At 51.4% G+C, this 25,347-nt stretch overlaps 1 protein-coding gene and 1 long non-coding RNA gene across 14 annotated transcripts; one reads left to right on the top strand and one right to left on the bottom strand.

The window, feature by feature from the left end:
• Positions 1-886: 886 nt before the first annotated feature.
• On the bottom strand, positions 887-21,403 carry LOC101747703. 4 transcript variants are annotated; one of them, XR_006931913.1, is made up of 4 exons: positions 19,329-21,403; positions 14,679-14,810; positions 12,544-12,650; positions 887-12,463 (listed from the first exon to the last, which is right to left on the bottom strand). It is a non-coding gene; the product is annotated as an uncharacterized LOC101747703 (long non-coding RNA). The 4 variants fall into 4 exon arrangements; XR_005841252.2 differs by having other exon boundaries at positions 887-12,650; XR_005841253.2 differs by lacking the exon at positions 19,329-21,403 and having other exon boundaries at positions 14,679-15,022.
• Positions 10,218-23,917, top strand: PKIG (protein kinase (cAMP-dependent, catalytic) inhibitor gamma). Of its 10 annotated transcripts, none has more exons than XM_046902831.1 (5): positions 10,218-10,378; positions 15,459-15,526; positions 19,872-20,058; positions 22,092-22,267; positions 23,038-23,917. In XM_046902831.1, exons 3-5 carry the CDS (start codon positions 19,910-19,912, stop codon positions 23,115-23,117), a joined length of 405 nt encoding a protein of 134 aa, XP_046758787.1. In that variant the 5' UTR covers positions 10,218-10,378; positions 15,459-15,526; positions 19,872-19,909; the 3' UTR covers positions 23,118-23,917. The 10 variants fall into 10 exon arrangements, with proteins under 10 accessions (XP_046758787.1, XP_046758792.1, XP_046758791.1 ...); XM_046902835.1 differs by lacking the exon at positions 10,218-10,378 and adding an exon at positions 10,498-10,611 and having other exon boundaries at positions 22,164-22,267; XM_046902830.1 differs by lacking the exon at positions 10,218-10,378 and adding an exon at positions 10,498-10,611.
• Positions 23,918-25,347: the final 1,430 nt, after the last annotated feature.

Raw genomic sequence — 25,347 nt, 5'->3', positions numbered from 1 at the left:
AGGTGTTACTTGCTGCAGTTGCCCCTGCAATGGCAGACCAGCAAAGCCAACCTAGTCCACACTCTTGAGCTTTCAAATATGCAGGCTTCTTTTCTCCTCAGTCCTTTGCTCACGATTTTATATTTTTCATCTTCCCTTGACTGAATGCATTGTGACTGCATTAACACCTGCCTCTGCTCTTCTTAGACTATTTTCCTATCATGTCATGGACACATGAGTCATCTTATTTGTGATCCGCTGAGCTGAGTGAGAGTCATAGTAACGCTGTGTGCTTCGAGGCCATTAGTAACGCTGCTAAAACTTGCATAATATATTCTTCTGTGTCTAAATCCCTAAGAGATTGAATAACTGTTTTCTTTTTCACCCCAAGTGACTATGCGACTGTATGAGTCACTCCTGTTACGATAGAGGAATTGCAATCTTTGTGCCTTTCCAGTTTTCTTTGGCCAGGAATTTATTTTATAGGACACCTCTGTTCAATCTGTTCCAAGTCCTTATATGTCACCAGAAATATTTTCACTGACTTTGGTTCTCTTCAGATCATGTGCTTTGGCTTGGAGGCTGCTTTAAGTTATTGGTAAAACAGATGGAGAAACGTTCATCTTTATCCAGTGGTATTACTGAGCTATTTAATTACTTATGGAAGCATTAGTGAAACTTAAATATATTGAGTATTTAAATAACAGCAACAATCAAAAAGAAAGGTTATAGTAATTATTAAATATACAGATATGTGTATGCTGGAGGGAGTATTTTGTACAAAAGATCTGCAGTGACAGCTGTGAATGAACCATGAGAAGGACTAGCAACAGATGGCTGGTAAAAAGGAGGACAGAGTGAAAGGTGTCCTTTTGTAATAGGTGAACATGATATCCCTGCAAGCAGCATGGGATGTTGCCCTTTGGGGAACAGGATCTTGCACAGAAGGGCCATCACAGCTCTTGCAAGCCCTCTGGGGCAGCCAGAGCCCTGCTCCGACACTGCTGCTAGCAGCTGTCCCAGGAGGAGCCTTGCAGCCAGAGAGCAGCTGCTGGAGCTGGGCGCATTTCCCATCCCTGCAAGCGAGACTGTTTAGCACAGAGCCAGGTGTCAGCTCCCTGTTCCTCATCAGGGCTGAGCTGGGCTTGGTTTTACTGGTAGAGCACCTCGAGCTGTGCAGGGCATCAAAGGTCCTGCTTTTAAGTAGCCACTTCAAAAGTGGATGTACACGAAGCAAGTTGATCTCCTATTTGAGCACTGCACAAACAGGCTTACCAACGTTGCCAGATTTATTGCTGCAGATATTTCTGTGCTGTTTCCTCTCCAGATATATGTTTTTCATTAAACCAAGACTTCCCTCTCTCTGCGACCCCCTCTCCCCCACGAAGCCCACAGTGAGATCCAGCTGGGCAGCCCTGTTGGGTCAGCGATCACCGTGGCACAACATCCAGTGAAACACCAGGGGAAGGAAAAGTCAGGAATTTCTAGGTTTAATCCTGCCTGTAGCAGCGATGAGCTGTGCAGCTTCAGGTGAGCCACAGGACCACGCAAGTCAGTAGGTGAGAAACAGGCAAACCCCAGCACCGTGCCTGCTCATTTTCCCAGAGAGGAGAATGCAGAGCCCAAATGAGCAGCTGCTGTTGGGACATTACTTGGGGCACAGCCTCACAGTGTGAGCAGCTGCACAGTGGGGCTGCGAGTCAGCAGCATGCAGAAGCATACAGCATGGCCAGGGCTGTCCTCAGCATGGTCTGAACTGACTTAACCACCTGAGTGTTGCCTTCAAAGTCAGATGAGTGCCTGACCCGGTCTCTTCTCACAATAAAGAACAGTGTAGGATCGTGCTGGCCATAGACATTTCTTTTAGCTGGTGTTTGCCCTCCTTTTCCACTGTTCCCCACACCAGTGCTTCTGCTTTCCAAGAAGAGGTTGTGAAACTGGCAAGATGTTATTCTATCATCATTCTTTGACATCATGTGAATCCTCCCAGCATACCAGCTGACATTTCAGAGGTTGCATTTTTGCACTTGAGCCAGGAAGCAGTTAGCATGTAACAGTGGCTTCTTATGTTGTTGTTGTATTTTTATATATTTTTTTAAGAAGAGAAAAAAGTTCCTTCCTCTTGAGTCTCCAGCAGAGACTGTTTCTCCTTGGGGAAGGAGTTCACATGATCATATAGATGCGTCAGATAAATCCCTTCCCACGTTTGATATTTGCTAAGTTGAATGATAGTTATTCCAAGCCAATAGCTGGAATGGCTGTGATTTGGCACGCAAAGCCTTTTTTTTTTTTCCTTTGGTTCACAAACATTAAAGAAATCAAACATAATAATGAAATCCTTCAGCTTGGACTCATTAACCAAACACCACGTTATCTACGCAAATATTTCTCCCTGTTTGTTTGTTTAAAGCTGGCCAAGAGTCAGGCCATGAGTTCCAGAAATACTTCTAAGATAACAGAAATGGGCATCCAAATCTAAAAGGAATTCTGTATTTAGAAATTCTGGAATACTGCGGGGGGGTGGCCGTGCTGTTAACTCTTTTCTGGTTGCTTTGAATCTCTGTGGCTTTGGAAAGTGAGTCATGACATTCTTCTTTATATAAATGTTTTTCCCATCCTAGATGATTTAAAAAATATATATATATACCCTAGGGGAATCTAATAATACAATACCCATCTCTTGTCACATTATTGCTTTCAATAAGGCTTTGCTTGAAGAGGCTAAATCGAGCCATTTCCCACGGGCAGCACTGGGCAGGGGCTGTCAAGGCTCAGCACTCAAGGAGCCCACGTGCACTCGGTGCAGAAGCAGCACCCAGCCTAACGCTTGGGACAGCAGGAACCGAGTGGTGTGTAATGGCTTATCAAGGCATCCCACACACTGACGACCTGCTGCAGAGCATGCTTGGGAACACCAGGCCTTCACTACAAGTTCACATGAATTCAAGCTTACAGGGTGAGTTACTGCAGCATTCAACGTGGGCATAGAAAGCTAGAGCAAGGCACCTTGCAGGTCTTGGCTTCCGCTGGCATTTCAGTGTCAGAATTATGTTCCTGTAATAAAAGTAATAGCTCAGTTTCAAATTTACTGCTCTTGAGAGGTATTGGGAGGTTTTTTGGTTTTTTGTCAGACTCTAAAGAATTGCTTAAAAAGTTTGTTAATACAACTCTATTTATTACCATGTTTTTAGGGACTCATGCAAAGCCCTGTGCCTCGACAGCCAGCAGCACAGCTCTCACGAGTATCTCCAAAGCTGTTTGTCCAGAGTTTATTTGGGATTGGTTTCCTTAATTTCATGCAACAGTCATCAAAGCAAAACAGAAGTGGACGTGCTGCTGTCAGTGTGGATGTGGAGTCCTCCGTGTCCCCCCTCTGCTCGTTATCTGCAGGGACTGAAATTTGGTTTGTTTTTTATGCTTAGGAGCCAGAGAAAGCTAAGATACTGCTTAAGTGAAGAGCCATTATTTACTGTTAATAAAATTGACACCGTAACACATTCCGTATGGCACAGATATGCAATCACATCTTGGCATCAGTAACAGGAGGAATTATTCTGCCTGGCTTGCAGTCTTTTCTTCATTGTACAAAGACAGTAATTACCCAGCTTGGAACTAAATGAACCCAACTGAAAAAAGCTGATTGATGAGAAATGACTCCTGACTGCTTCCCAAACACATCTTGGTTTGGATGCCATCACTGACAGCGCTGATGCCAGCACCAGGTTGTGGCTCCTGCTGGGCAGTATCCATAGCCAGGAGTCAGTGTTCAGTGGTTTGGTCTCTAGGGGACTCCCAGCTTGAAGGAGTGATGAATAAACAGCGATAAGCACGCCATAAACCCTTCCAAACTGACCCATTTACATGCAAAGTTGGTATGTTGCAAATTATGATAAATGTAGTGCAGGCAAGCCACTCCACATTAATTCCTGGGGTAAAGATCATGCAGTGGCTTACTCCAGATTAGGAATTACTTTGCATGAGGTTTCTCCATACAGTGTGGCTATCAGTCAGTGTGTGATAACTCCCTTTACAGCCCCAAATACACCAAAGTCTCCACATATGCATGTCTTTGGGCCAGGCTGTCATCATGCAGCAAGCTGTCATTCCCAGGGCCAGCAAGATCACCTGTTGCTCCCTCCAGCTTTTCCATATCAAGTTCATGAAGTTTCTCTAATTTTGCATTTTAAATTGATCTAGTCAACTGCAAATTGTTGGTTTTGTTGTTTTGTTGTTGCTGTTTTCACCCTTCCTGCAAATGAAGCTTCCTGCAAATGAAGGGATCTGTTATTCCATTCATCCTTTTTCTCAGCCCTGCACAATTTTTCATTAGCCGGTGATGCAACAGTTTGCAAACATGCTTTCCAGCTTGGTGTAGCTACTGAAAAGCCAGTGACCTTCTGCATCCAGCTCGGGAGCAGTGTGTGCAGAGCTGCTGCGGAGCTGAGGATGAACTTCCCATGGTGATGAAGAGGCACGAAGGAGTGTTTCTAAGTGCCCAGCTGCCTGCATTCTTGTTGAGCTCATCCTTTTAAGACTGCTGAGAGGTGATTGTATTAGTAATGATACGTTGCAGTGCCTAGAGGCCTGGATAAATAACTAATGAGGCATCTTAGTCAAAATAAAAAAGATTTTCCCTCCTGATTCCTCTGTTTGAATGCTCATTTCTGCAGGAAGGCATGCAGTGCCGCTGGAAAGCACACACCTCCTGTCCAAACACCACGATGCCTGCAGGTTGCCATAGCAATGAAGAGAGCTGAGGCCATTTGGGGCTGTAATTCTGCAATGCACGCAGCAGTGAGGTGCCACATCCCCGTGCTCAGCACTGCTCAGACTCCAGCAGCCACATCCAGCCTGGGAAGGGTGTTTCACAGACACTGAGCCTGTTGTGCAGACTGAATGTGCCTTCACAGCATGGCCAAATAGTACCTAGATAATACCATGGGGTGGCTGTCACTCCTGTGGGTTGCAACATACCCAGCCGGTCACAAACGGAGATAGAGTTTGAGTGTACAGCTTGAGAAAGCTGGTGTCTATTTAAACATCATTGCTAGACTATACTTGCAATGGACAGTCTAAATAAAGATACTCAATGCTTTATCAGGCCAAGTTTTACAAAGCAGAAAACCACTACTTGAGGGTTGGCACGAAAGGAAATGATTTAATCTCCAGAAGTGAGTGACAGCTGGGAACTGCATGAAACCAGCAAACACTGTGCCCGGAAAGCTGCAGTCCTGCATAAAAGTGAAAACTGCACCCCAGTGGAAAGAAAACAAACAGCCCAACTCTGGGAGAGGGAAAGGATCTGAAACAGATACAGCAAATGAACCCAGAGCTGATGGTAAGGAACTAGAAGACTGGAAGAAATACGTGTGCTTCATACTTCACTACAACATGAAGACGATAATAACGTTTAGAATTTTTCCTATCTCTCTTCACACTACATGTTTAAAAGACGGCATAGCACAGACAGAATATTCTGTTCCCTGTCTGGAACACGGAGCCCTCTTGGAGCAAATTGCAGGGACACTGTGCCTCCTGCTCACAGCCCCGGTGGCCTCCAGAGGAGCTAAGTCCATCCTGCCTGAGGGCAGGGGATGCTCAGGACGTGGGAATGGCTTTGCTGAGCTCACCCTGCCTGCTGCATCAGCTGCTGCTCAATAAGAAGGCATTCGGCCCCTGCACCCCTTCTCCATTCGACACAGAAAGCAGGGACCTGCGCCAGGAGGGCAGGCTGAAGCCTTTCTGCCCTTAGGTCCAGTGTGGATGCACAGGGCAAAGCTTGAGGACTGCAGCCCTTTGCCTCACAACGGGACCAGTCAGCACCCCGTACTGAGCCCTGCAACAAAACCACGTGAAAGCACAAGTAAGGATCAAAATATTTACAGGCCTTCTGCACATCTGCAGCAGGAATCCTCATCTGGCTGCCAAACACTGTGAAACGATGTGATGGTTGGGTGCCCTTAACAAATCTTGTTCAAAGCTGGCAGAGATGACTTCTCACCTATCAGCGCACCCCTTTGCTCTCCAGAAGCAAGAAGTGCAGGTGCCAACCCGGCCTGCTGCCTGTGCTCATCCAGCTGTGCCATCCAGCAGGAACAGAGGGACAAAAGGAAGGAACGCCTCTGAGGGACACCTGCTTCCCATGCAGTAACACCTGGGCAGCTGTACCTGCTCATCCCATCGGTTGTTTTTAGCCCTTTCTGTGTATCCACACTCTCTGGGCAAGCAGAATGAGCCCTATTTCATACTTGCATATTTCCCCCTCCCTGCACTGCTATCCACTCCCATCACAAAACAAGAAGGCTTTGGCCAGGGGGATGACTTTCTGGTGAAGCATGTGCTGGATGCATGACCTCTGTGGGTTTATACTGAAGAAGGTTCTGGATTCTTTTAGACAAACAAATCCCTTAGCAAGCAGGATTTATGCCTGTTTTGTAGTCTGCTATGGCTGCCACGGTTTCTCCTGATAGCAGCAGGTAAAGTGCTTCTTATATAGAGCATACGGGGGAGACTGAAACGGGCTGGGGGAACCTCGTGGGTACAACATGGTATGGGGTGGTGCTACCACTGCATGGTCCGACTTTGAGACCTACTTGTATTTCTTGCTGCTGCAGAGAGGTAACCATCCAGTGACTTATTCTGCAAGAGCCTTTGGTTGGAAGGAGTTCTGCAGACATGAGTGGTTCAAGGCTCCCGGCCAAGATTTGCTTTCTGCAAAGGCTTTTAAACAAACTTTGGAGACTAGGGAAAAAAAAAAAAAAAGTTTTCTTCACTTTCCAAACTGAATGCATTCCCTAGGGGAAAAAAAAAAAGTAATCTGGGTCCAATCTGTGATCCCATTGGGGTGAGCCCTCGGAGGAGTCTGGCTCAGCGGGCACAGAGATAACGTTCTGCAGTGGCTGGGAAGGGCTGAGAGCAGCTCATGAAGTGAAATTGCCCAGAGGCACCGCACAGCCTCTCACTTTGCACTGCAAAGCTTTATCATCTCTGCACAGATTACTGGAGGCAAAAATAGCTGCAGCTCAAAGCAAACAGTTTTTGAGCACGCTTTGCCCTGCTGGCACCACAGCCCCCCATCCAGCCACGCTGCTCAGCACCAGCCTGGACTCCAGGTCCTGGGGGAGCTGTGCTAATGAGCTTGGCCTCGTTAAGGCTTTTCTGAGTCCCACTTCTTGATGATGAACCTTTCTGGGTTAACAACTTCGGTAACAACAAAATTGGTCTGAACGTGGATAACTCATTGAGGCACAGCAACACCCACTCGCCTTAATCTACTGCAAGTGTCCTTCCTGTGACAGTGAAAAGAGAGCTTGGCACTGGCTCTGCTTTACCTGCCGGTGTCTCTTCTTCTCGTGACTCTAAGTGCAAGATGTCACTGGCTGGCTTGAAACATCTGCACTTTCCTGAGGGAACCCAGCAGACTGTTGGAACACGCCTTGCATTTTTCAGTCCAAAGTTTATTCAAAGCATTCGTTTTTGGGGGTGGAAGAAATCAGTGCACCGCATTTTTTCCACGTCTAACTTGTGCCATTCTACATTTCCTGGCAATCTCGATGACATCAAGTAACACGGACAGCTCAGCACCTGGGAAGTGCCATGGAAAGCTGTGCTTGCACAAGGAGGCTCAGCCATGCAAGAGGAGGGCTGTGCCAGCACTGCCTTAGGAGGGACACGAGGCTCAGGCTGCAAAACGGTCAGGTGAAAAGCAGGTCAGAGCATCCTGCAATGACAGCTTGGTGCTTGGGTTTGGAGCTCCCTGGGTAGACCTTTGTGTTGATGGTTTTCCTCACTGGGACATGCAGAACGTGACCAGCACCACAGTGCTGTTCCAGGGATTGTTTACTCTATGTAAGAATCCTCAGGGATACTCTCAGACACCCTGGGATCTACCCTATGGGATTTCTCTTTGTCCCACTCCTGGGAACTGTTCCGTGAACAACTGCTTGCTCCTCACTGCAGGGCAGTGGATGGGTACCCACATGGCATCACAGTCCCATCCCTTCTTAGTGCCATCTCCATCCCACCCTGATGCAGAGCCTCAAAGAGCCACAAATATAACATCACTGCAATCCTCTGCAGATCAGCAGCACCAGTACAACAGAGCAAGGCCAAACACCCCCTTGTTCAGAGGCAATGCCATTAATGCCAGCCCAGGATGACGCAGAGCGGCACAGCATAGAGCAGCTGGATGCAAGGGGCAGCAAGAAGCTCAGCCAAGACGAGCAGGTAAATCAGCTGGAGTAAAAGCCATAGGAAAGTACAGAAAGCCACAAAAGGCTGGTTGAGGCTTTAGCTGGGTCTGCTCAACCCTGTAGTACAGTCTGCCATCCAGAGCAGGCCATGTCAGGCACCTATAACATCCTCTTACTGCAGTGAGCATCCCAGGGTGTCTAATGCCAAAGCCTCTGGTATGCTGTACAAAGGACAAGAGATGGGAAACCTTCAGTCAGAAGCTGGAGTGGATTTCCAGATAAAAACGACAACTCTCATTTAAAAAGAGCCAGAACGAACACATCAAACACGATGCATTTTTATCCTAATACGTTAAGATTTCAGGCAAACTGAAAAACGGTCGGCGTCTCGTGGCATATTTTTCCCCTGTGGAAAAAAAGATGCGCTCTGTAGAAAACACAGTTTAATCCCCAAATGCATTTTTCTGCTTCCAGTGGAAAACATTCAGTCAGTCCTTGTGGGGGAGGTCCCGGAGGAGGAGAGCGCTGCGAGGCCAAGTAGTGGGGGTGAGGAGGGGGGGAAGGGGCTCCTGATCAGTGCTCTGGGGTTATCCCCAGGGCCAGGCACAGGGCTGGGAGGTTTGAATACGACTCATAGTAGATATCTCATCTATAAAGTCCACATACTGCTCTCCTGAATTTCCGAAGTGCTTTGCTGTTAGCTGCATACTGCATGCGTGGCAATGCAGTCACCACGAAAAGGCAGCCTGCACCACTGCTGGCGTGGTGGCATTTGTATTTCACGAGGTCTGGCCTCTAGGCCCTGTGCTCCAAGCGTCCTCCTTCTGGATCACATTCAGATACGAACTGGAGGGAGCACAGAACTCTTCAGCTCCTCTGAGGCAGCTGAGCTGTCCCCGAGGCTGCAGCCACCCCATCTCTCGTGTCCAGAGAGGACCAGCAGCAAGATCCCCGCCACCACCACCGAGTGAGTAATAATGCATGACCCAAGGGAGCGGCAGAGAGATTAGTTTCCATCAAATGATACTCCTCTGGAAATCAAACTGGCTTCCTGGTGCTGACTGTGAAATACAATCGAGCAGAATCGAGAGGTGGAGCTGTAGGTCAGCGCGGCTGCACGGACTGCGGGGGATTTTGCCTCATTGAGGTCTTTTCCCTTTCGTCAGTGCCTCCTTGGAGCTGTGAGGGCGTTTCCTGCGCTGCTGACTGCTTTTGTTGGTATTTTTATCTCTTCCTGCATGTGATGGCAGGGTGTGGGCATCTGCCACCAGCGGCAGCTTGCAGGCACGCGGCACCGGGCCAAGAGGAGAGGGCTGGTGGCAGACAGCAGCAGAAGGGCTCCTGCAGGACCTGCGTGGTGCCCTGCAAGGTGTCAGCTGTGCGCTCAGCCTGAAATCAGACCTCCCCTGCCTCCAGCAGAGACAGATGAGGTCTCTCCAGCCAAGTTTATGCGTACTTATTCTCCCATTTGCAAGGCTCATAGCATCCTTACAGCAGGAAAAGACACATCCTTCATTCTGCTGGCCAAGCACTTAGGGCTATTGAGTCCTGGTTCCAGGCTGGGCCAGCAAAGCAGGAGGAAGCACCTGCCCCACTTGGGTGCTTGCAGCTGCCCGCTATCGGGAGGGCTGTGCTGGAAGAGGACGGGGGACACTGCGCTGCCATCAGCTGTGCGTAACTCTGTCACCTGCTGCCATCTCCCAGGCAGCTGGGGCACACAGAGGTGACACCACTCAAGGAGACACTCCTAGGCAGAACTTCCTCCCCCCCCGGCTGTGAGCCCTGCCAGCAGGGTGGGCACAGAGGCAGGTTCTCGGCACGCCGGGCTGCCCTGCCCCAAACACCTTCCCCTCACGTTAAAGTACCGTCACCAGCTCTGAGTTTCACCCGGCACGGGGCACGCTTTTCGCAGTGCAAAAAGCATCCCGGAAACACGCGCACATAGATAGCTCCCTGCGGGACAGTTCGCGTGCGATGGAGGCCACGGCCCCGAGAGAGGGCTCAGGGCGGCGGGGCGGTGCGGGGCGGTGCGGGGCAGCCGGCACTGCCGGACAGCTGGGGCACGGCGAGGAAGCGCCCGGCAGCCGGAGCTGCGCACCGAAGGAAGGATGTTCGGGCGCACGCAGCTGCCGGGAGATGAGGTTACAATGCAAAGCTAAACAAAGATCCCCGCGAGGAGGAAACGGATCCCTCCCGCCGCCTGTAAGGTAGGAGCCGAGCGGCGGCTGCTTGACATCATCGGGCCGAGCATTGGATTACAGCAGGCAGGGACTCACCCGGCGGGGAGCAGAACACGCCCCTCGGCCCCACAAGTGCAACTTCATTTAGCGGCTCCCGGCGCGAGGAAGCCGCGAGCGTGGAGCTGCCCGCAGCCGTCCCGGCCGCCCCGCAGCGCCGCTTCCAGCTCCGCTCCTCCGGAGGCAGCGGGACGCGGGACCCCGTAAGTGCGGCGCCGGGAGCGGGGTGCGGGGTGCGAGGGCAGGTGCTCGGCAGGGGGATGCCGGTGGGTGGTTTGTACAGACGTGACTTCGGCTGCCCGCGGCGGGGCTTTGCTCCGTGCGAGCCGCGGGCTGAGCGGCGGGGCAGCGTTTCGCTTTGGAAGTCGCCTCGCTCCTCGTTTGCCGCGGAGGGGCGGCGGGGAGAGCGGCTTTCGCGATCACAAAGGACTGCTCAGCGACCCCCACGGGGACTTCCAGCATCCTTTCTGCCCTTCGCCCGTTTATTTTAAGAAACCGGCCAGACGGGAGTCCTTACGACACGGGCTCGCCGTGTCCGTCCGGGAGCCGCTGCCCGGCTGGGCTCTGTGCCCGCGGCCACTCGGGGCTGCCCCGAGCCCTGGCACGGCCGAGAGCCTCACAAACGTGGCGTACGCAGACTTGGGGACTCGCTGGCATCCAGCTTCCCTAGCAAGTGTTTTAAGAGGCAGAGACGTGGGATAAAAAATGAACTGCCGTGCGGTGGTATTCTCACGAGGCTCTGAAAATTCCTCCGGCTCGGAGCTGCGCGTCGTTCTCCTCTCTCCGGTTTCCCGCAGGCAGCGGGGAGGGAGGCAGCGCAACGCCGCGCTCCTGGAGGGACGGCTGGGAAATGTTCCCGTTGTGTCAGAGGGGGCAAACGCACACACAGAACGAGAGCCACAGAGCCACGCGTGGCTGCGTTCCTTGGGGGAATGCCCGTAGTGGCTGGGAGGGGTTGGACAAGCAAGGAGGGGATGTGTCAGTGCCAGGTGGGGCTCTGGCAGAGACACAGAAGCAGCAGTGACAGCTCCAAGGGAGTGCGTGGCCTCTCAGGCTCCGGGCTGTGCTTGCCCATGGTCGGCAAGGCCCTTCGGGTGGCTCTGAGCGTGCTTTGGTTGTTCAGGCTCCTGGGTGGGCCCCTGTGAGCAAGGTGGGCCCTTCCAGCTGTCTGAGAAGTTGTTGTATGTCTGCTGTAATGAGGAACAGTGTTTGGGGAAGGAGGGTGCACCGAGGATCCCCAGCGCCTGAATTCATTCATAGCACAGATGCAGACTAAAAGGCCACTTACAAACGTGGCTCTGCCAGTAAAGCTGCATATACTTTGAGCACAGGACGAGGCCCGGGGCTCCGAGTCCTCCAGTGCATGGGTTCTCACTCCAGAGGGTGAAAACTCCGATCCCTCAAAGAATGGGAGCTCATTACAGTAAAGCACATAGGCTGGCAGCAGCATAGCAGAAACACTAAAACCCAAAGACAGTCATAGACCTGCATCTTCCAACAGCTCGTTATTTCTGTATACACAGTGGCTGATTCTGACGAGGTGTAAAGGCTAAAATGAGGTAGCAAGCATTGTTTTGCTTCCCCTTTGCCTTACTCTCTTCTACCAAAGAAAAGCAAATCTACTTTTGAGCCTCCTTGAAGGCAGGCATGCACACACACACACAACCCTGCCCTCCAAAAGACAGCTGTGAAAAACATTTTCCAGGCTGTTACCATTTTCTGGGACTCCCGTCTTTCAGGACCGGTTATCACAGCACCAATCCCTCCAACCAAACGCTAAGTGTTATCTTACAGGGGCCAGGCACAAATCAAATGGCTCTCCTGGGCTCATGCAGGCCTATAGCAGAACCAGGGGATCAGTCTGCAAGGCAACAAGAAACAGCAGAAGCTATGCCACAGCTTTTTATTTGCCTTTCTCTGCCACTCTCATGTGATCTCCATTGTCACATTCAAAGCCTGAACGTGGTTGTTGCTCCGCACTGCTAAAGGTATTCAAGTCACCAAAGCCATACATATAGACCAACCCAGACAAGTCTTCCAGCACAGTACCCATTCCTTAAAGAGGATGAGAGAAGGAAATAACAACCAACGTGCTTCCAGCTAACTCATAAAGGGAGGTGCTCCCCCAGGCTTACCAGTGCCAGCCGGCGCGATGGGGAGGGTCAGCTGCTGCGTGCACTTTGTCCCCAGCTCCTCCCAATGACAGTGACAGAGAGGCACAGACATCACTGCAGGGCTCAGCCTGGGACGTGAGCAAGAAGAGCAGCGTCAGACTATGAACCATTTATTCCTCCCTTTCAAAACACACACTCCCTTTCAAGCCTTTGCACCACTCATTCCCTGTTTGCTCTGCACGTTCCTGAACACCTTCCTTCCCAGCACAGCCCTGAGAGGTGCAGTGGTCTGCCTGGCTCCTCCATGACCACACATTGCTGGCCACAATCTGCTGCCATGGGAGCAGGCCAGCACTGAAATGCCAACAGTTGTTGATGTTTGCAATGATGTAATAAGCCAAACATCCCCACCGGAGAGTCATCAGCTTTACTGGGATTACTCTTTCCACAAAGTGTAATTAGTCTGTGGTGCTCATTGCCTCTAGATATCATTGGCAGTAGGAGTTCAGAAGGCATTTTATTGGATAACAGGTCATTATGGAGGTAGCTAAGCTACTCTGCTTGTAATTAGGAGGATATTGCATTTTAAGAATTATACAACTCCTGGTTTAGGGCAATTAGTAACTGATGAAAAATATTTCATCATAATTACAAGTTTTCTTGCACCTCTGAGCCAAGGATGCCAGCTGTATTTGGAGACAGAATACCAAATGAGATGGTCTTTCAGTCTGCCCAGGGAAGAGCAGCCCCCAGGCTAATCAGTGATGCATTTGAATTGATGTCTACCCATGAGTCAAGGTAACAGCCTTCTGTCTGCTGCCATCACCTTGGTCAGAACCAAAAAGGATTTCCTCTCTGGATCAAAAGCAGCACCATAACATCTGCTGTATAGAACAACACTGAATTGTGCCAAAAAGCACTCTGAGCTTTTTGGAGCATGTATTCATTTTGAAGCAGTGTGGTGAGAACTGCATTTGTTTCGTGCGTTTATATGTGTTCCTTTAGGGTAACAGCTGGAAAAAAGGCAGAGGCAATCTGGATCTCAAACTGTGTGCACCATGCTGATGGCAATGGCCTTGCAATTCACTCCTGAAGGGCAGATATCCATTGGACATTTCCACATAGGTCCCTATAATCCATAGTGCCTAATCTGGCCCTATAATGCATCAAAGAAACATGAAACATTCCTTACAAGCTACTCCCACCCCACCTTAGCCCCACTGCAGCAGCTAGCCTCAGCATCATCCTTAAGCCCCCATACTCCCTGCCTAAGCTACTGTCTGCCCAACTGGGTTCTTGCAGCTCTGCCCATCACCCATGGCTGGGTGGATGGAATACAGAGCAGGAGATGAGCTGGGCATTCCACTTCCAAAATCCTCAACCAGGGCTGTGAGGACAAACAGAGAGGTGAGGCTGGGACTGCAGGTGTGGAGAAGAGTAGCTGCTAAAGGGTTCCTCTCTCCAACATCAGCTCTTTTGAGAGAATAGGAGGCTTCCCCAACATCCTGTCAGGTACAGGATTGCTTAGTGACGGCTCTTCTAGTTCAGAGCATCCTCATTCCAATTTGCTTTAAGTATCTCCTGGAACAGGTCTGTGGATTTTGAGATGTTTTGCAACTCATCTGAAGTGCCAGAGGTTTAAGTGTTTGGGCTGCGTGACACAGGAGCCAGAGTGAGGCAGGAAGGCAAAGGAGCGAAACAAAGGATCAAGGCTTTCCAAAGCTGGCTTTCCTCCTTCCTGCTTTTGTTTGCCTGGTTGGTACCCCAGAAGGGTAATGCATACACCCAGAGTTGTGGGAACGCTGTTTCTTTTCCTGTCCAGCATTTCCAACAAGCACTCCACCATAAGTGGAGTAAACAATAACAAAAGCATGTTGTCAAATCCTTGCGTCTTTGTTTGGATGCTGTCATGATCATCATTAGTATTTTCCACTTCTGTAAGCCCGTCATCTGCGGATCTCAAAGCCTTACAGACATGTGAAACATCCAGTGAGAGTATTAATAGTTCCATTTAACAGATGGGCAAAGTGACACATAAAAGCAGCAAGTGCCCTGTCCTTGAAGCAGGGATGGAGCCAGTGAGCAATGTTTGGCTCCGGCTATGAGTGAGTTTTAGAAGCGGGCCAAGGAATAAAGAGGAAGGCTGTAGATCTGACCTGGTTTGGAAAGTGATGAATTGTCGCAGTCACAGAGATCCACAGCTCAGAGTAGGCAGAACTGCTGAATGAGCTCCTGCTCGCATTCTTAAATGGTTAATCTCTTGCTTTTTGGTCTGCTAATATTTGTCCCTGGGAGCAAGAAATAAAGAAAAACAACCAGCAGCCCATGATGTTCCAAAATGTCCAAAAGCTGAAACAGCTGCTAAAATAAGCAAGTGTCTTGTTGGCTGGGCCCTGCAGGTCAGGAGATTGCAAGTCACCCACAGATGTTAAGGCCACAGAGGAAATGTCTGAGAGGGGCCTGGGGACCAAGGGAGAAGGCACAGCTGTGCGCAGAGCAACACAAGGCAAACCAAAGCAGCTGCCAGCACCAAGCAAGCTTCCCCTTCTGCCTCAAAGCAGTTGACATGGAAGTTTCACTTCTTTAAATGGCAGCGGGGCTGCAAATGAACATTTGTTCAGACTCTCGCTGCCAGCACTGAACCCCTCAATGGGCTTGTGTGCCCCAGCGCGCCCGCATCGAGATGTGGAAAAGAGAAGTAAAACCAAAAGGGAAATTCTCTGTGAGGCCAGGCCACCGGGCAGGTTTTCCTCTTAGACCCAGCAGAGCAAATCACTCATTGCAACCCCTAAAAGCCCTTCGCTGCTCCTGTTGATGCTCACCACCCCCAGATCCCTCCCCTGTTACAGTCACAGGTGGTGGGAAGAGCCATTGAGCTTTATGCTTCCTAACACCAGCACAGACACTGTTTTCTTATGTTTGTTTTCCTTCCCCAGAAGCTGCTGCCCTGCTGAGTATGAAGCCTGTTTGAAATCATGCCCAGAAGAAAAGTCAACTAAACCAGGTAGGGATTCCAGTACAGACTGATAACATTTTTCTTTACGGGAAAGTTTTAATAGAACAAGGGAAAGGGGGTTTTCCTTCCTGTTTTGCAAAAAAGTCATTGGACCACCTCTGTATTCTGCACTACCAGTTGCTAGAAAGTTGCTAAGAGGAAACAGACACCTGTGGTTCTGCTCTAATGACTTTCCTGCTGTCTTCCATACCTCCCAGCCATGCACAGGCTGTGTCACAGCACCAGCTCTGGCCCACCCTGGGTGGGGACAGCCCAGCAGCACAGCATCCTGCTCTCTCTGCTGCCTGCTCTGCACAGAGGGTCACCCCACCAAAATGCAGGAACCCCCAAAGCTGAGCTTCTCTGTGACACTTGTGTATAGGGTAGGCCTGCCAGCTCAGGCAGTCCTTCTGTGCTCTCACCCCTGTGCTGCTCAGAGCCTCTCAGCCACCTTGCTGCTTTCTCGTCACTCACAAGCTGGCTGCACTGAGCTGGTATTTGCAGCTCTGGCAGTGACAGATCTCTGGACTCACTGCTACACAGACATTCACCCTGCAGGTCTCAGAGCAGCTCACCTCCTGCATCCAGCATCTTCCCACACGTGCTGGAGACATCCCATGTCTGTCCATGGCCAGGCAGTATCTCAGTGGACCATAAAACACTTGGCAATTTGTTTAATTATGAACTTTCCCTTCTGCAAGCATCTCTTTGTACCTCCCCCAGTATTTCAGAGGCATCTTGGTCACCACTTCAGCTCATGCCTGAGATCCCACGTCCCTCACAAGTAGTGTGTAGGGGATTTGCCCAGCTCACAGCAGGGCTCAGCAGCTGCTCCCACCTAATGCAGGACACTAACATCCTCCCCCCACCACAGCAATGCTGTGAGGTGTGTGCATGAAAACAGGTGGAGCTCAACAAGGCAGCACAGCCATCAGGACTGCTGTTTTGGGTGAGAGGAGATGTGAAGCCACGTGGAAGGGCTCAGATCTCCCTACAAGCTTGTTTGGAACTCCTGCATGTCCCACTTGAACTGTCAGCAAGCAGTATCCCAACCCTGTGAGCTACACAAGTGATTTTTCTCTGTGCAGCAGCACAGACAACAGGTCAAACGCACCCCAGGGAGCAGAACTGAAACCATTTTTGCTAATTAGCCCACCTCAATCCACTGTAAGGCTCCTAAGAACTGCCCTGGTTTATTGCCAGGGATGCAGACAGGGCCCTGCCCCTAAGGAGGCTGTAAGGCCTATCATACTGGCTCATGAAGGTGAGCACAAAGCCCAGTGTGAGCATAACATCCTGGGGGCTGTATGGGTGGATGAGGCAGGGCCAGGGCACAGCCAGGCTTAGGCCTCCCTGCCAGCACCACCGTACCATAAAAACCACCAGCCCGGCATACCTCTGTGTTTGTAGAAAGGCCCTTCTCCACCCAACAGCAATGACTTTCATCCATAACAGAGCTATCCCACCAGCAGCTGCTTTCTTTTCACCTCCCTTTATACACAGGGCAGCCCTGCAGGGAGGCAGGCCCCAGCTGCATCTCATCTCTCTCAGGCTCACGGGCCTTTTCTCACCTGGGCAGCCTGCGGGGTGCTGGGCACGTCCCAGGAACAGCCTGGGGAGGTCGTGGTGCAATCAGAATAGCTGTGGGACTGTTGGGTACTTTCCAGCCTTTGCTGGAAAGGTGAAGTGAAAGCAGGGGCTTTTCTTCCTGGGGAAAGGAGTCTGTGGGGATCCAAACGGCCCAGGCATGCTGGAGGGGGCAGAGGGGGTTTCTGTGCCCATCACGGGTGGGAACAACACACAGGTCCTCCTAGGATGTGGGTACAACAGCAGCTGTGAGGCTGTTACAGCTGAAGGGTTTCAAGTGCGTGCTGTTACTGTGTTCTGGAATTTCAGCCCTTAGCAGATCTTCCACGCAGCCACGGTTTCGCTCACGTAAAAGTAAATTCACGTACAAAGGTGGTTTAGACAAGAGGTTGGGAGAAAGCAGAAATAAAAGTAGTGGTGGGGTGGAGCTTTTTGCAGCACTGAAGGGGTCTCTGTGGTGCACCAAGGGTAAAAGTGCTTGGGTGGGCAGCGGGCTGCTCTATGCAGAGCCACATCTTCCCATATAAGGATGAGCTTTGGGAGGGGAAAATGGGAAAGGCAACAGCTCATGTAGCCAGGACAGGCTCTGTGCCTGCCCCAAATCTGGCTCAGCTCCTTTCGCTGGAAAGGCACTTTTAGGGTATCCCAGCTCTGCACCAACAGAGATGCTGGGAGCCACTAACCCTGCACATCTGGGGGCTGCCCTGGCTCTGTCTCCCTGCACCCGGTGGCTGCCCGCCATGGGGACAGCATGAAGCTGTGGGATGTGGAAAACAAGCTTGACCTGGGAACCAAACACAAACACAATCGCTGTCACGGCAACTGTCTCCAAATGCACGGAGAGACCAATTATTTCCATTAAGAAATAATGAAGAAGCTGCAGAAGAGACTCATAATGCAGATGAGGTTTGGATGCTGAGGGGAGGGAGGAGCCCTGGGAACGCTCAGTTGTCAGGGAACACTGTGATGTTTTCCATGGTGGAGGATAACGACTGGCATCCCTGTGCAGCCAACGTGAGGCTGGAGTGTGAGCCAGGCCAGTGCTGAGTGACGCTAATGAAGCGGTGTCAGTGTGTGCTGGGGGGAGCTGAGTAATGTTCCCTGCTCCCCTGGGACTGCTGCAGCACGTCAGCCTGCCCCGGTGTTAGGAGCTGTCTGACACTGTGAAACCCTGCCAGGGCATCTCCTGTGTCTGCTGGGAGCCAGGTGATGACCAGGGGGGATAGAGGTGCAGAGGTGCTGTGGGACAGCAGAGACAAGGGTGGGGGTCCCTGTGACCAGGACGTGCTGAAGGGCAGAATGGAGGGAGAAGGTGTGTCAGGTCCTAACCCCTACAGGAGTCCCAGCCAAACATTAAGTCATAGGCTAAGCAGCGAGTTACCAGTGCTCAAATGATCTTCGTACTGCAAAAAAGGCCAAAGCAAAAGATAGGATCTGCTTTACATGCTAAGCCTCCATCTCCCTGCTGTAAGTCCTCTCCTGCTACGTGAATGACATTTTCCCACCAAGTTCTGGAGAGCCCTAGAAGCTCTGTTCTTGCAGAATCCTTGCAGTGCATGAAGATGCTGTGATGTCAAACAGCATCACCCAGCTTCTGGCAGTGATCTAAGCTCAAGTGCATGGGGGGTCTTGGGCCATGGAGAGGTCTGGTAGGCGCTGGCACAGGTCTAAAAATACTCCCTAATCCTGATAACCCAGCCATGGAACCCTCCTGCTTTGATGTGCAGCCTCTCATGCATGTTCCCAGACCAGAGCCCATGGAAAATTTGCTGAAATTCCATCTGGAAGCTGTCAGGCAGTTGGTGGAAACCCCCTGACCTCAAGTGCTGACTTCTGCCCTGCGGGATTTTTTCCCTCCCTGCTGGATGAGGCTCTCACAGCGGGGAGCCTCGCAGCAGACCGCAGGGAGCACAGAGATCTTGGTGCTGCTGCCTCTGTGCTCTACCAGGCTCCCTCTGCAGCGAACTGTCTTACTCTGTAAATATTTTACAAGCCCAGCAGGGCTACTGGGTGTGTTTTGCTGTTGTTATGGATCTGTCCCCAGGAGGACTGGGCTAATAATAGCCCAGGTACCCAGGAATGAAAGGGCGAGAGACACAGCACAGAGAGCTTGAAGGCACCGAAATGCTCTGTGCCCTCATCCACGCAGGTCTGCAGTACAGGGAGAAGCGAGATGTAACACCTAAACAGAAGAAAAGGGTCAAACCCCTCTTCCCCTGCTGACCTTTGACACAAGGTGGAAATTTCAACCCAGAAACACAGCCAGGTTTAGATTGGCTTTGGAGGCTTTGTGCTTCCCAGGGGCAAAAGGCAGCAGTTTGATCCTTGGTTTGGACACCAAGAGAGCGGGAGTTGGCCTTGTGGGTCCAGGAGCCTGTTCCAGCCAGAACCCCGCCATGGGCACAGAGCTGTTGGCCCCAACGGCCACTTGTAACGGGCAGCAGCAGCAGCAGCAGCAGCAACAGGGATGTAAGTGCAGGGCTCCAGTCCCTCAGGACTTGGGCTTAACATCCCAGTGCCAGCCCTTGCTGGCTATGGTCATTGGGATGATCCTTGGGTGCCACAGGAATGGGGACATCTTTGTGTGGTCCCAGAATCAGTGGTAGGCACAGGCTGCTCAGTGCTGCCCAGCACCTGGGTGTTTAGAAAGATATGGCCCCATTTCTCACTCTGTAAAGGGAAACAAGGTGGGCTCAGGTGGTTCTTGGGGCCAAGCGATGCCAAGAAGCCACTGCTGTGTTGAACCTTCCCACCTCCTCCCTTACAGCCTCTGCTGTGCGGTGCTGGCTGCCGTAGGGGGTGAGGATGTCCAAGCAGGACTTGAAGGCACCCTTTACCGTGTCGTGCCACCTGTGCCACAGAGAGCTGAACAGGATTTCCTCTGACACAAAAGTCTTCTGCAGTTTGTGCAAAACCAGGTTAGAGACAGAGCAAAATTCTGAGGAGAATGTGAGGTAAGAGGGAAATGCTTCTAATTGAACCTAGGCAAGGGGCAGATACAGCATCATGTGAAAGGCTTCCTTGAAACTGAAGTCCAGGGCTGGGTGTGCATGCAGAGTCCAACTGAGCCCTCTGACTCAGACGTGGGCCACATTTCCTCCATGGGTGCACCATCCTGTGTTGAGTTTAACCCTCCCGTGGTAATTCCAGACCATTGTCCACTTGAAAGAGGCATTGAGTTCACCCCAAAAGCGTCCTCCTTTCACCAGAAGGTATCCTGGGGGTGGACTCTGAGTGCAGCCCAGGGCTGGCAGCAGAACCTTATCCTCGTGCTGCATCTGTGCCTGCGGAACTCACACTGCTGCAGCCCCATATGTCCTGTTTCATTCCTGTCCTCTCAAGATATGGAAAAATAAGCTGAGGCCAAACAGCAGGTTTGGCAGAAAGAGCTTATCTCAGCAAGGTATGTGAGCTTGAAACTGTGGGCTCTGGTGGGGGGAGCTGCCACTCAATGACCATCCACTGTGACACTGCTCCAAATGGAACTGCACAGGTAGGGATCCCCTCTTGTCAGTGGCAGATGCTAACAGTTCCCCCAGCTAAACCCTACCGATATGCTTTGCATCTTCCTGGAACAGTGAAAACGCTCCTTGAAAAATCAGGCTGCCCTCTGCAAATGGTGGCGGCGGTTCCATCACCCCTCCGGGCAGCAGCAGAGCGGAGGAAACCGAGAGGCAGCGCCCGGAGAGCCGCGCACCGGGAGCCGGCGGGGCCGCCCCGACAGCACCGGGCATTGCCGCGGAGCTCCGGCGCCACCTCCCGGTGGTTTCTGCGGCAGCGCTCGGTCCGTGCGTCCGACGGGCCTCAATCTCGAGGCTGGGAGGCTTCCGGGGCTGGGGGTTTGCCGAGGAGCTGAGCGCAGCCTCGCAGCCACAGCACCCCCTGCATGGGTCCTGCCCGGCCGCCGCCGGGGTCTGCCTTCACCTCACGTGCGTTTCCCTGCGGGCGCAGCGTGCGTTCAGTCGGCTTCCCCGGTAGGGAGATCAATATTGAGCAGGGTTTGTGCAGGAGCTGAACAGATGTCTCAGTGGGACATCAGCCCCGTGACACAAAAGCAAGCGGATGCAAGATGTTACGCTTTTTTCATTAGCCAGCAGTGTTTCTGATCAGCTCCTCCTCCAAGTATTGACGACGCCAGCAGGGCAGTGGGCAAAACAAGTCGGCCACTGATTTCCAACGTCCACACAGAGAAGCAAGCCGGGTGCCAGGCTGGGAGCAGAAGGAAGCAGGAGCACCGGATTCCCAGCAGGGAAGCAGCATGTGACCTGCTGGTACCCAGGCACTGGGATGCTTGCAGTGTGTTCCCAAAGCTGCCGAGCCAAACCCTCAGCTAAATGAAGCCCTGAACACCCGCCGGGCTGTACCAGGAGCTGGCTGGCGGCTCGTGCTCATTGTGAGCCTTTCTTTGCACTCTGCACTTTGCACAGGCAGGAGCAAAGGGATCCAAAACCCTTGCAGTAAGGTTGATTTTCACAGGGTAAAGTGCTGCTTCTCTCAAAGCTGTCTCACTTGACACATGGATGTGACAAACACAGCAGCACTGATGCAAACCTCAGTGTCTGCAAAGCTCATGAGCTCCTGGACCGTTTGGGTGAGTGCCTGCTAGAGCCCTACTCCTGATTACAAATTCAGGTCAGTTCACCCCTTCCCACTGCAGAGCCAAATTCAGTCTCCATTCAAAGCTCCCAGGGCAATTTGAAGAGGAAGGAGGGCTTAGGCCAGGCTGACATTGAGCTGAAATGCAGAGCTTTGAATCCGAGGCAGCCCCCCCTCCCCAGAGCAGCAGGCACATGGTGACAAAGCCGATGACAGCAGAGCCAGCAGCAGCTCGTTACCTGAGAGTTCAGAAGCTGCTCTGACGGGGAGCGGAGCTACAGGGACTATTTTTTCATGTTGTAATTTAACTCCGTGCAGTAACCTAACCCAGACAGAGCCATGGCTCAAGGCTGGCCGAGCACCCTTGAGCTCAGAGCTGTTTTCTCTGCAGGATTTTGAAGGAGTATAGAGATGCGATGGAGGTAGAGTCCAGCACATACACAGACTTCATTTCCTGCGACAGGGCTGGCCGGAGGAATGCTGTCCATGACATCCAGAGGGATGCAAACACCATCAGCATGCGCAAGCTGACCAAGGACATCAGCGAGCTCGGCGTGGAAGGGGCAGGTGAGGGGCTGCAGGCACTGGGGATGGCTCAGGACACCCCGCCTGGGTGGGCGCAGCCTGAAACTACAGCAAAGCAAAGCCCCCGGGAGCCAAGTGTGGTGGGGGACACCTGGGAGGATCTTTTGCAACCAGCTCAATGATCCCAGTGCATGACCACCAAGCCCAGGGCCTGCCTTTGGCTAGTTTGTAGGGTAGTGGTGTTCTAACAAGAGCAAGCACTGAGAAACAGCCTTCTTGGGGCCAAGTACACATTAGATACACCTTTGGCTTCATAAAAATCAAGTGTGTATGTGAGGGGGTGTGCTGTGACCCGAGCTGTACCTCCTAAAACAGGTCCATAACAGCACATGTCTGGGTATCTGTCTACAATAAGCACTAACTGGAGCTCAGCTGACAGCAAGCAAGTACCTGCCAGGCTGCCCACGTGCAGCTTGCCTTTACAGGTTAGACAGAGAGAACACACCCCTGCTTTGAAAGGGACTCATGGTTTAGGGCTGTTCTATCGATGCACCCTAAAATAAAGTCCTGGCACTTACTTTTGAGTCCTGAGGTGTCCTCTCATCATCACCAGATACTCTGTTTTGGGAAGGACTTGTGCTTTGGGAGTATGATGAGATAACCCAATACATTTAAGCCGAATATCTGGCTCCAGGTGGGCTGCAACAGGGCTTCAGCTGGCAAGCTGAATAAAACCAGCTGTGGTGATGCCTGATCACTCGTGTCCTCAGCAGAATGTAACTGTGCTTTCCTCCCACTCCTCCCTTCTGCAGAGAGTGAAGAAGCCAGCACCTCTTCTGAGTGCGACCCTGCAGCAAGACCTAAGGAGCAAGAAAGCAAACCCTCCCCGTGAGAGTGCACAGAGGGTGGGATGGGGCAGCAGGAGGGGCTTACTGTGAATGTTAAACAAGAATTTGTTATTAAATCTGTGGACAAAAGCCAACCAGGACCAGCGAGATGTCTGTCACATGCCTCTGCTGCAGCTGTTTTGTTTCAAGAACTGCAAGATACTGCACAAGGACTGGCACCTCCAAAAGACTTCTGCTCCCATCCCTCATGACTTAGAGCAACACTGCAGTGTTTGTAGTGATATGAGCCATCCTCAAGATGCCTTAGCTGCAATTTTCCCCTATGGGAAAAAACTATTTCAGTAATAATATACACTTTCCTGTCCAAGGTACCTTCCCACTTTGCAAATTTAGACTATTATTTATTCTGTTTCCATAGGTTAGAGGTTTAGACAATTGTTTTCTCCACACACTGCCCTCATCCTGCATCTCACCCCTGAGCTGGCCTCCGGACCAGGGCGGGCAGCAGCAGGGACCAGCCAGCCCTGCACCCATGGCCAGACCCATGCAGCCCCGGGAAGGACCAAAGCACAGCCCCGTGTGGACGAGCTCCACTGACAGACCCAGCAGCATCAGCCACAGGCATCTTTTCCTTTGGGTTTTAGCATTTTAAGGTATTGTTAAGGGGAGGGGAGAAACATTTTGCTGTTTTGACTGTTGAAATTCAGGCTTAACTTTGCAAGCTGTTAGCTGAGATTATCTCTGGTAGGATCTCACACCATTCTTTTAGGAGATATGTTTTGTGTTAAAGATGGTTTGATAAAACTATATAAGCTGTTGGAATAAACAACACAGCCTTTAAGTACTGAGGGTGTTCTTCTGCCTGGATGTTTCTTCTTCCTTGGTTTTGCCTTGTAACAGGTTGGGCTGTAGGAGGTTACACCAGCCCCTAATGGGCGGATTGGAATCCGTATTACAAGCAAGGACATTCACTGTCTGCATTTCCCCACCCAGGAGCCTGGCAGAGCGCTGGAACAGCTCCAGCCCCATGGGCATGGCTGGGTCACAAGCAGGGCAGGGGCTGACCTGAGAAAGCTCCAGCAGTGACACAGAGACAAGCATCTCCGTCACAGCCTTGGAATGATCTGAACACCATGTTTGGGATTTGTCAGAGCAAACAACGCCATAAATAAGCAGAGAATTTGCTGCCAGACAGAGGGCGAATTGCCCATGGGTCTCCAAGAAGCAAATGGCCACAGGGCCAGGACAGAGATGGATGAGACAGCGACCTACGCAGGAAGGACTTCGCAGCCAGGTGAGGCTTCATCTGCTCCCTTGGCACCAAGCTGCCAGGATACTATTGCAGCCCTGTTCGCAGGCTGTGCCAAGAGCCTACCCCCTTCTACCCTTGGGGTAAGCCAGCAGGTAGCTCTTGTCCTGGCTGATGGTATAATTTGGGCTTTGAGCTCCATTTATAGCTCTCCTTGCTTCCACCGAGCAGTATTTTTGGCTCAGATATGCACATGAAGCAAGTGGAAGGGCGGTGCAGAAGGACTGCACACCACAGATGACCACCAGAAATCAAGCATGAGCTAATCTTGGGTCTCCTTGGCCTGAAGATAGCTGTTGCCATTATATTTAGCCAGGTCACTACTGACCCATCAACCCACCCTCTGTGCCTCAGAGCACAGGCATCAGGTTACCCTGCCACTCATCTGCCTGCACTGAGACCATAGACACAGCATGAATCCAGCAACATTGTGACTTGCAAAGCTGCTGAGCACACAGATGTTCCGGGCCTTTGATTTCAGCTGGAAATTCAGCATGCAGAACCTCCCAATACATGTTTAATACATTTAAACATATTAAAGGATGGGGGAGTCGATGAGAAAACACCTGATAAAGCAGTCCAACAGCATCGCAGTCCAGGCTGCACCACTTGAGTCAGCATCAACCAGCTGTGCAAAACTCAGGAAGCGGAGAGAAAACGTAAACCATTATTGATACATACCAGAAAAAGTGAGAGCACACAGTGACAGTGCTGCTTCAAAGGGTAAGAGAGGCACTTCTGTGACTACTAAAGAGACACGTGAAGTTGGAACAACATGAATCAATAAATTCAGCCTGCAAGCCTAACAAGAGGGGTATTTTCCCTCTTCCCTGCCCTGCATTAAAGCTTTCAAAGCAAAGTGGTAACAGGAGGAGGCAGGCACCAAAGCACCACCACACCGATCCACTGACCCAAACTGGGGTACGGCAGCTCACACCAAAGAGCATGGAGGGCTCCTGCCGACT

The sequence above is a fragment of the Gallus gallus genome, chromosome 20 (assembly GCF_016699485.2).
Source record: "Gallus gallus isolate bGalGal1 chromosome 20, bGalGal1.mat.broiler.GRCg7b, whole genome shotgun sequence".
In the NCBI taxonomy this organism is placed as follows: Eukaryota; Metazoa; Chordata; class Aves; order Galliformes; family Phasianidae; genus Gallus; species Gallus gallus.
The sequence above is the reverse complement of the archived record's forward strand: the minus strand, read 5'-3'. Positions and strand labels throughout refer to the sequence as shown.